The sequence below is a fragment of the Oncorhynchus clarkii genome, chromosome 8 (assembly GCF_045791955.1).
Source record: "Oncorhynchus clarkii lewisi isolate Uvic-CL-2024 chromosome 8, UVic_Ocla_1.0, whole genome shotgun sequence".
Classification (NCBI taxonomy): Eukaryota; Metazoa; Chordata; class Actinopteri; order Salmoniformes; family Salmonidae; genus Oncorhynchus; species Oncorhynchus clarkii.
The window spans coordinates 3,991,433-4,003,385 of NC_092154.1; the positions used below are offsets into that span (position 1 = coordinate 3,991,433).

Consider the following 11,953-nt stretch of genomic DNA (forward strand, 5'->3'; position numbering starts at 1 on the left):
AGATGGTCTCCTTTATCTACTGACCCAGAGACAGACGAGGTCCTTTATCTACTGACCCAGAGTCAGATGGTCTCCTTTATCTACTGACCCAGAGTCAGATGAGGTCCGTTATCTACTGACCCAGAGTCAGATGAGGTCCGTTATCTACTTCCCCAGAGTCAGATGAGGTCTGTTATCTACTGACCCAGAGTCAGATGAAGTCCTTTATCACCAGTTTTTATGTCTCTGCGTCTAGTATAAAGTAAGTTAGAGGTAGTTTCGCGAGCCAATGCTAACTAGCGTTAGCGTAACGACTGGAAGTCTATGATACCTGCTAGCATGCTAGTAGATAACCATAGACTTCCAATCATTGCTCTAACGCTATTATTTATTAACTCAATCAGGGGTTTCATCTTAATCTTGAAAGTTGTAATTTATAAATGTGCAGTTTCTCTTGTCATGTCATCGCAGATCTTTTTTAAAATGTATTTATTTATTTCACCTTTATTTAACCAGGTATTTATATATATAACCCTTTATTTAACCAGGTATTTATATATATAACCCTTTATTTAACCAGGTATTTATATATATAACCCTTTATTTAACCAGGTATTTATATATATAACCCTTTATTTAACCAGGTATTTATATATATAACCCTAACCCTTTATTTAACCAGGTATTTATATATATAACCCTTTATTTAACCAGGTATTTATATATATAACCCTTTATTTAACCAGGTATTTATATATATAACCCTTTATTTAACCAGGTATTTATATATATAACCCTTTATTTAACCAGGTATTTATATATATAACCCTTTATTTAACCAGGTATTTATATATATAACCCTTTATTTAACCAGGTATTTATATATATAACCCTTTATTTAACCAGGTATTTATATATATAACCCTTTATTTAACCAGGTATTTATATATATAACCCTAACCCTTTATTTAACCAGGTATTTATATATATAACCCTTTATTTAACCAGGTATTTATATATATAACCCTTTATTTAACCAGGTATTTATATATATAACCCTTTATTTAACCAGGTATTTATATATATAACCCTTTATTTAACCAGGTATTTATATATATAACCCTTTATTTAACCAGGTATTTATATATATAACCCTTTATTTAACCAGGTATTTATATATATAACCCTTTATTTAACCAGGTATTTATATATATAACCCTAACCCTTTATTTAACCAGGTATTTATATATATAACCCTTTATTTAACCAGGTATTTATATATATAACCCTAACCCTTTATTTAACCAGGTATTTATATATATAACCCTAACCCTTTATTTAACCAGGTATTTATATATATAACCATAACCCTTTATTTAACCAGGTATTTATATATAACCCTTTATTTAACCAGGTATTTATATATATAACCCTTTATTTAACCAGGTATTTATATATATAACCCTTTATTTAACCAGGTATTTATATATATAACCCTTTATTTAACCAGGTATTTATATATATAACCCTAACCCTTTATTTAACCAGGTATTTATATATATAACCCTAACCCTTTATTTAACCAGGTATTTATATATATAACCCTTTATTTAACCAGGTATTTATATATATAACCCTAACCCTTTATATAACCAGGTATTTATATATATAACCCTTTATTTAACCAGGTATTTATATATATATATAACCCTTTATTTAACCAGGTATTTATATATATAACCCTTTATTTAACCAGGTATTTATATATATAACCCTTTATTTAACCAGGTATTTATATATATAACCCTAACCCTTTATTTAACCAGGTATTTTTATATATAACCCTTTATTTAACCAGGTATTTATATATATAACCCTAACCCTTTATTTAACCAGGTATTTATATATATAACCCTTTATTTAACCAGGTATTTATATATATAACCCTTTATTTAACCAGGTATTTATATATATAACCCTTTATTTAACCAGGTATTTATATATATAACCCTTTATTTAACCAGGTATTTATATATGTAACCCTTTATTTAACCAGGTATTTATATATATAACCCTAACCCTTTATTTAACCAGGTATTTATATATATAACCCTTTATTTAACCAGATATTTATATATATAACCCTTTATTTAACCAGGTATTTATATATATAACCCTTTATTTAACCAGGTATTTATATATATAACCCTTTATTTAACCAGGTATTTATATATATAACCCTTTATTTAACCAGGTATTTATATATGTAACCCTTTATTTAACCAGGTATTTATATATATATAACCCTAACCCTTTATTTAACCAGGTATTTATATATATAACCCTAACCCTTTATTTAACCAGGTATTTATATATATAACCTTTTATTTAACCAGGTATTTATATATATAACCCTAACCCTTTATTTAACCAGGTATTTATATATATATAACCCTAACCCTTTATTTAACCAGGTAGGTTAGTTGAGAACAAGTTCTCATTTACAACTGCGACCTGGCCAAGTTAAAGCAAAGCAGTTTGACAAAAACAACAACACAGAGATACACATGGAGTAAAACAAACGTACAGTCAATAATACAGTAGAAAAGGTCTATATACAGTGTGTGCAAATGAGGTGAGATAAGGGAGGTAAGGCAGTAAAATAGGCCATGTGGCGAAGTAATTACGAAATAGCAATTAAACACCGGAGAAGATGAATGTGCAAGTAGAGATACTGGGGTGCAAAGGAGCAAAATCAATAAATAAATACAGTATGGGGATGAGGTAGTTGGATGGGCTGTTTACAGATGGGCTATTTACAGATGGGATATGTACAGGTGCAGTGATCTGTGAGCTGCTCTGACAGCAGTTGCTTGAAGTTAGTGAGGGAGATATGAGTCTCCAGCTTCAGTGATTTTTGCAGTTCGTTCCAGTCATTGGCAGCAGAGAACTGGAAGGAAAGGCAGCCAAAGGAGGAATTGGCTTTGGGGGTGACCAGTGAGATATACCTGCTGGAGCGCGTGCTGTGGGTGGGTGCTGCTATGGTGACCAGTGAGTTGAGATAAGGTGGGGCTTTACCTAGCAGAGACTTGTAGATGACCTGGAGCCAGTGGGTTTGGCGACGAGTATGAAGCGAGGGCGTACAGGTCGCAGTGGTGGGTAGTATATGGGGTTTTGGTGACAAAACGGATGGCACTATGATAGACTGCATCCAGTTTGCTGAGTAGAGTGTTGGAGGCTATTTTGTAAATGACATCGTCGAGGATCGGTAGGATAGTCAGTTTTACGAGGGTATGTTTGGGAGCATGAGTGAAGAATGCTTTGTTGCGAAATAGGAAGCCAATTCTAGATTTAATTTTGGATTGGAGATGCTAAATGTGAGTCTGGAAGGGGAGTTTACAGTCTAACCAGACACCTAGGTATTTGTAGATGTCCACCTATTTTAAGTCAGAACCGTCCAGAGTAGTGATGCTGGACGGGCGGGCAGGTGCGGGCAGCTATCGGTTGAAGAGCATGCATTTAGTTTTACTTGCATTGAAGAGCAGTTGGAGGCCACGGAAGGAGAGTTGTATGGCATTGAAGCTCGTCTGGAGGTTAGTTAGCACAGTGTCCAAAGAAGGGCCAGAAGTATACAGAATGGTGTCATCTGCGTAGAGGTGGATCAAAGAATCGGCAGCAGCGAGAGCGACAACATTGACGTATACAGAGAAGAGAGTCTGCCTGATAATTTAACCCTGTGGCGCCCCCATAGAGACTGCCAGAGGTCCGGACAACAGGCCCTCCAATATGACACACTGAACCCTATCAGAGAAGTAGTTGGTGAAACAGGCAAGGCAGTCATTTGAGAAACCAAGGCTGTCGAGTCTGCCGATGAGGATGTGGTGATTGACAGAGTCGAAAGCCTTGGCCAGGTCGATGGAGACGGCTGCACAGTAATGTCTCTTATCGATGGAGGTTATGATGTCATTTAGGATCTTGAGCATGGCTGAAGTGCACCCATGACCAGCTCAGAGTAATTTAGATTTTTTTTTGTTGCCTTTATTCAACTTGGTAAGTCAGTTAAAGAACAACATTGTATTTACAATGATGGACTACCAAAAGGCAAAAGGCCTCCTGCAGGGACGGGGGCTGGGATTTAAAAATAAAAATATATATAAAATACGTAAATCAAAGCCTTTGTAGCAGAGAATGTTTTATATAGTCCACGGAGGACATCTATCAGTAAATACCCTGTTGGATCCCCATGTTTTATATACTCCACGGAGGACGTCTACCAGTAAATACCCTGTTGGATCCCCATGTTTTATATACTCCACGGAGGACGTCTATCAGTAAATACCCTGTTGGATCCCCATGTTTTATATACTCCACGGAGGACGTCTATCAGTAAATACCCTGTTGGATCCCCATGTTTTATATACTCCACGGAGGACATCTATCAGTAAATACCCTGTTGGATCCCCATGTTTTATATACTCCACGGAGGACATCTATCAGTAAATACCCTGTTGGATCCCCATGTTTTATATACTCCACGGAGGACATCTATCAGTAAATACCCTGTTGGATCCCCATGTTTTATATACTCCACGGAGGACGTCTATCAGTAAATACCCTGTTGGATCCCCATGTTTTATATACTCCACGGAGGACATCTATCAGTAAATACCCTGTTGGATCCATATGTTTTATATACTCCACGGAGGACGTCTACCAGTAAATACCCTGTTGGATCCCCATGTTTTATATACTCCACGGAGGACGTCTATCAGTAAATACCCTGTTGGATCCCCATGTTTTATATACTCCACGGAGGACATCTATCAGTAAATACCCTGTTGGATCCCCATGTTTTATATACTCCACGGAGGACGTCTATCAGTAAATACCCTGTTGGATCCCCATGTTTTATATACTCCACGGAGGACATCTATCAGTAAATACCCTGTTGGATCCCCATGTTTTATATACTCCACGGAGGACGTCTATCAGTAAATACCCTGTTGGATCCCCATGTTTTATATACTCCACGGAGGACGTCTATCAGTAAATACCCTGTTGGATCCCCATGTTTTATATACTCCACGGAGGACGTCTATCAGTAAATACCCTGTTGGATCCCCATGTTTTATATACTCCACGGAGGACATCTATCAGTAAATACCCTGTTGGATCCCCATGTTTTATATACTCCACGGAGGACGTCTATCAGTAAATACCCTGTTGGATCCCCATGTTTTATATACTCCACGGAGGACATCTATCAGTAAATACCCTGTTGGATCCCCATGTTTTATATACTCCACGGAGGACGTCTATCAGTAAATACCCTGTTGGATCCCCATGTTTTATATACTCCACGGAGGACGTCTATCAGTAAATACCCTGTTGGATCCCCATGTTTTATATACTCCACGGAGGACGTCTATCAGTAAATACCCTGTTGGATCCCCATGTTTTATATACTCCACGGAGGACATCTATCAGTAAATACCCTGTTGGATCCCCATGTTTTATATACTCCACGGAGGACATCTATCAGTAAATACCCTGTTGGATCCCCATGTTTTATATACTCCACGGAGGACATCTATCAGTAAATACCCTGTTGGATCCCCATGTTTTATATACTCCACGGAGGACGTCTATCAGTAAATACCCTGTTGGATCCACATGTTTTATATACTCCACGGAGGACGTCTATCAGTAAATACCCTGTTGGATCCCCATGTTTTATATACTCCACGGAGGACATCAATCAGTAAATACCCTGTTGGATCCCCATGTTTTATATACTCCACGGAGGACGTCTACCAGTAAATACCCTGTTGGATCCCCATGTTTTATATACTCCACGGAGGACGTCTATCAGTAAATACCCTGTTGGATCCCCATGTTTTATATACTCCACGGAGGACGTCTATCAGTAAATACCCTGTTGGATCCCCATGTTTTATATACTCCACGGAGGACGTCTATCAGTAAATACCCTGTTGGATCGCCATGTTTTATATACTCCACGGAGGACATCTATCAGTAAATACCCTGTTGGATCCCCATGTTTTATATACTCCACGGAGGACGTCTATCAGTAAATACCCTGTTGGATCCCCATGTTTTATATACTCCACGGAGGACATCTATCAGTAACTACCCTGTTGGATCCCCATGTTTTATATACTCCACGGAGGACATCTATCAGTAAATACCCTGTTGGATCCACATGTTTTATATACTCCACGGAGGACATCTATCAGTAAATACCCTGTTGGATCCCCATGTTTTATATACTCCACGGAGGACATCTATCAGTAAATACCCTGTTGGATCCCCATGTTTTATATACTCCACGGAGGACATCTATCAGTAAATACCCTGTTGGATCCCCATGTTTTATATACTCCACGGAGGACGTCTATCAGTAAATACCCTGTTGGATCCCCATGTTTTATATACTCCACGGAGGACGTCTATCAGTAAATACCCTGTTGGATCCCCATGTTTTATATACTCCACGGAGGACGTCTACCAGTAAATACCCTGTTGGATCCCCATGTTTTATATACTCCACGGAGGACGTCTATCAGTAAATACCCTGTTGGATCCCCATGTTTTATATACTCCACGGAGGACATCTATCAGTAAATACCCTGTTGGATCCCCATGTTTTATATACTCCACGGAGGACGTCTACCAGTAAATACCCTGTTGGATCCCCATGTTTTATATACTCCACGGAGGACGTCTATCAGTAAATACCCTGTTGGATCCCCATGTTTTATATACTCCACGGAGGACGTCTACCAGTAAATACCCTGTTGGATCCCCATGTTTTATATGCTCCACGGAGGACGTCTATCAGTAAATACCCTGTTGGATCCCCATGTTTTATATACTCCACGGAGGACGTCTATCAGTAAATACCCTGTTGGATCCACATGTTTTATATACTCCACGGAGGACGTCTATCAGTAAATACCCTGTTGGATCCACATGTTTTATATACTCCACGGAGGACATCTATCAGTAAATACCCTGTTGGATCCACATGTTTTATATACTCCACGGAGGACATCTATCAGTAAATACCCTGTTGGATCCACATGTTTTATATACTCCACGGAGGACGTCTATCAGTAAATACCCTGTTGGATCCCCATGTTTTATATACTCCACGGAGGACGTCTATCAGTAAATACCCTGTTGGATCCCCATGTTTTATATACTCCACGGAGGACGTCTATCAGTAAATACCCTGTTGGATCCCCATGTTTTATATACTCCACGGAGGACATCTATCAGTAAATACCCTGTTGGATCCCCATGTTTTATATACTCCACGGAGGACATCTATCAGTAAATACCCTGTTGGATCCCCATGTTTTATATACTCCACGGAGGACATCTATCAGTAAATACCCTGTTGGATCCCCATGTTTTATATACTCCACGGAGGACGTCTATCAGTAAATACCCTGTTGGATCCCCATGTTTTATATACTCCACGGAGGACGTCTATCAGTAAATACCCTGTTGGATCCCCATGTTTTATATACTCCACGGAGGACATCTATCAGTAAATACCCTGTTGGATCCCCATGTTTTATATACTCCACGGAGGACATCTATCAGTAAATACCCTGTTGGATCCCCATGTTTTATATACTCCACGGAGGACGTCTATCAGTAAATACCCTGTTGCATCCCCATGTTTTATATACTCCACGGAGGACATCTATCAGTAAATACCCTGTTGGATCCCCATGTTTTATATACTCCACGGAGGACGTCTATCAGTAAATACCCTGTTGGATCCACATGTTTTATATACAATGGTACTACATTTCCATTGGATGGTAAGATGAAACAACTCAATATCGCCATCTGCCGGGGATTTTCGGTGACCTGGTTTGTTAAATAATGTGGAGCTGATAAGAGGTCTTGTTGAGAGCTGTCGAGGCTCTGCTCTCAACGAAAACTTTCTTTCTTTCCTTTGCACCTCTTACTTGTTGAGTCAGTCCGTTGCTCTGATCTGCTCTGGGGGAAATAGGTAACATGATAAGATGAGGACCACTACGGAACTAAAAGGTTGGTGTCGAAAAGGAAAAGTGATTTGAATGATTGCCTCGGGCTTGTTGATAAGGATGGATCTTAACAGCATATTTCACTTTTGTTTTCTTTCTATGAAACGTTTCTGCTAACATCTGACATAGTTTTGCTGTTGCTATGACCTCTATGCTATACCTCTGTCCTGGATCCACTATTGTTTTATTAACTTGGGTATTAACATGAACATCGATTGATTGGGGATTAAACGAATACTTCTGACCCGAGAATCTATTTGAAAAAGATGCGTGTTGCATAATGCGAACAGCTGTTAGGCAAAGGTAGCAGAACATATATTCCAGCCGAGTGATATTGTCTCTTCAATGTCACTCGAAATTACTGTTTTTTTTCTTCCAGCTTTAATCTGAAGGATAAACTTTCTCTGTCTCTGCCCTGGCCTAGGATTGAAGGCATGACCGAGGAAAGTAAATGATTTAGGCGAGATACCAGGTGAAGTCGTTATGAAACCTTCCCAAACTGAGACAGACAGCCAGCGTTGGAAATATTCCGTTATGTAAATGTGCATAACAGCACTCTGTCCCTCCTCAAAACAAAAGAACGGTTCATTACATTTCATTAGTTAGTTGTTATATCATCACAATGTTGGTGTTTTGTGCTTAAGACCCAGAACAATCAATGTCCTATTTATTTGACACCCGGCGGTTTTTCTCCTCCTTTGCCCTTTCCAGTTGGGTTCGTGATCTGAATGTAGGAGAGCTTGTATTTTTCCAGCGGCTTTTCTTGGCATTTGTCCGCTCAACCCCCCTCCTCCCAGCCCTCTCCGCTAACGCCGCTCCTCCCTAGTCTTTTGTAGGCTATATCAGTGAACATGCGTCACCGGGAGACACTTTTATCGAAGTTGTATTAAGAATTGTCCAGAGAGTGAAGTTGACATGACCGGAAGGATATCACTTTCTTTCTCACTGATACACCGGGCAGCTCCACGGTACAGGCTACAGGTTCCTCACTTGTCATTCTGTCTCGTGCGTTTCCCTGCGTGTGTGTGTGTCCAGGGACAACTTTCAATTATTCACACTTAACACAGTAAGTCTGTGATGTAATGTGTACGCTATCGACTTTTAATTTGTTTACCGTACCAGGTTACTATAGGTTATGTTCTAGTGGTGTAAATATATTTTCATTCATATAAAATGAAGTTAGTTGTAATTTGGCAGCACATTTGGATGGCATTATAATATATCTGTTTGGTTTTATATTAACCCTAAATACATAGTTTACTCTCGGTCTACAATGACCATTGTAATATCTGAACATGTCGAACAGCTGATGCCGGTGCTCTGGAAAATTCCTGCAACTCTTGTTTGCAATTTGCACAATAGTTCATAGTTCTTTCAGCTGGCTATGGACGTAGGACTCTTCCCTCCCCTTTATTTTGTTACGCTGTACTCTGATGCCTATATGCCGACCTTGGGGCGCGGTAGATATCGAGCGTCCGTTTGAACGCAACCGCCTTCGTAGCTGAAACGCGGACTTGTTAACCAACGTCACCGTCTACCGCGCGAAACGCATGTTTAATGCCGCATTCATGTGCCAATCGGAACTAGGAAACTCTGAAACGTCCGACTTGCAAACGGATTGTAGTTAAACAGGTGACACGTTCAACGAATCAGCAAAGTATGACACTCGAACAACGCCCTCCCGGTGCGGCTCCACGTCCTTGTGGGGTCCCTCCTCTCTTTCCTGTGCTATAGAAGTAGTTCAACACAAAGCCCTTACAGTACAGTAGCGCTCTGAACTACCTCAGAGCAGGAGTTTAACCCTGGGATTTTATCAGACAGATTATAGCCTGCAACCATGACAATAATAAGAGAGAGAGACTGGTCTTTGTTGATGACCTATTCCAAAACAGGAGGACTAGGAGCTTTACTCACTGGTAGGATTACTAGAGAGAGAGAATATATTTTACTGTGGGTTTTCCATCTTTTACTGTGGGTTTTACACCTTTTACTGTGGGTTTTCCACCTTTTACTGTGGGTTTTCCATCTTTTACTGTGGGTTTTCCATCTTTTACTGTGGGTTTTCCATCTTTTACTGTGGGTTTTCCACCTTTTACTGTGGGTTTTCCATCTTTTACTGTGGGTTTTACACCTTTTCTGTGGGTTTTTACACCTTTTCTGTGGGTTTTAACACCTTTTTCTGTGGGTTTTCCATCTTTTTCTGTGGGTTTTCCGTCTTTTACTGTGGGTTTTACACCTTTTACTGTGGGTTTTACACCTTTTCTGTGGGTTTTACACCTTTTCTGTGGGTTTTTACACCTTTTCTGTGGGTTTTACACCTTTTACTGTGGGTTTTACATCTTTTTCTGTGGGGTTTACACCTTTTTCTGTGGGTTTTACACCTTTTTCATGTTTTCCCCTTCTCTTTTGGTGTTCTTTCTTGCAGCTTTCATGAAACAGAGAAGAATGGGGCTGAATGACTTCATTCAGAAGCTGGCCACGAGTAACTCATTCACCTGCAAACAGTGAGTAGCTATGGCCTGACTCAAACACAAATGGAAAGCTATAGAACTACTGTGTAATGTAATATAATGATCATGTAACTACTGTGTAATGTAATATAATGATCATGTAACTACTGTGTAATGTAATATAATGATCATGTAACTACTGTGTAATGTAATATAATGATCAATGAACTACTGTGTAATATAATGATCCTCATGTCTGATGATTTATGCATATTTGTATCTGTTTTGCTTTATTAAGGATTTTCATTAGGATTGTATATTGAATAAGGCTATATCTAAATTCTCTCTCTCTCTCTCTCTCTCTCTCTTCCTCCCCTCTCTCTCTCTCTCTCTGTCTCTCTCTCTCTCTGTCTATCTCTCTCTCTCTGTCTCTCTCTCTCTCCCTCTCTCTCTCTCTCTCCCCCCCTCTCTCTTTCTCCCCCTCTCTCTCTCTCCAGTCCTGAGGTTCAGTCCATCGTCAACTTGGCTCCACAACAACAGGAGGCTGAGCTAATGAATGCAAACCCCTCTCCTCCTGTAAGTACGAATGTATGTTTTAACTGTGTGTAAATGTACCACGTTATATAATATACAACATCTTGATTTGGAAACATAGACCTATATGCATGTTTGTTTGCTGATGTCCTGTGTGTATTTCAACAGGTGTTTGTGTGTCCTGTGCGTATGTTGATGTGTGTGTGTAGTGTGTATGTCGATGTGTGTGTGCAGTGTGTATGTCGATGTGTGTGTGCAGTGTGTATGTCGATGTGTGTGTGTAGTGTGTATGTCGATGTGTGTGTGTGTAGTGTGTATGTCGATGTGTGTGTGCAGTGTGTATGTCGATGTGTGTGTGTAGTGTGTATGTCGATGTGTGTGTGCAGTGTGTATGTCTATGTGTGTGTGTGTAGTGTGTATGTCGATGTGTGTGTGCAGTGTGTATGTCGATGTGTGTGTGTAGTGTGTATGTCGATGTGTGTGTGCAGTGTGTATGTCGATGTGTGTGTGCAGTGTGTATGTCGATGTGTGTGTGTAGTGTGTATGTCGATGTGTGTGTGCAGTGTGTATGTCTATGTCGACTATGTCGAATTCTGCTGTGTTTACCTTGTAACTCAGTGTCTACTGCATTTATATACAGTGCCTTGCAAAAGTATTCGGCCCCCTTGAACTTTGCGACCTTTTGCCACATTTCAGGCTTCAAACATAAAGATATAAAACTGTATTTTTTTGTGAAGAATCAACAACAAGTGGGACACAATCATGAAGTGGAACGACATTTATTGGATATTTCAAACTTTTTTAATAAATCAAAAACTGAAAAATTGTCCGTGCAAAATTATTCAGCCCCTTTACTTTCAGTGCAGCAAACTCTCTCCAGAAGTTCAGTGAGGATCTCTGAATGAT

At 39.4% G+C, this 11,953-nt stretch overlaps 1 protein-coding gene across 3 annotated transcripts in view; it reads left to right on the forward strand.

Annotated features, from left to right (window-relative positions):
- Positions 1 to 7,891: 7,891 nt before the first annotated feature.
- The window catches only part of LOC139414873 (serine/threonine-protein kinase Sgk1), a 13,180-nt gene continuing 9,118 nt past the window's right edge, over positions 7,892 to 11,953 (forward strand). Inside the window, exons 1-3 of one of the 3 annotated variants that reach the window (XM_071162467.1) lie at positions 7,892 to 8,067; positions 10,489 to 10,567; positions 11,011 to 11,089. In XM_071162467.1, coding sequence (XP_071018568.1) covers positions 8,043 to 8,067; positions 10,489 to 10,567; positions 11,011 to 11,089 — 183 coding nt within the window. In that variant the 5' untranslated portion in view covers positions 7,892 to 8,042. Of the gene's footprint in view, positions 8,068 to 9,009; positions 9,131 to 9,804; positions 9,980 to 10,486; positions 10,568 to 11,010; positions 11,090 to 11,953 lie in introns of those variants that run through there. The other 2 variants (XM_071162468.1, XM_071162466.1) reach the window with 2 other exon arrangements.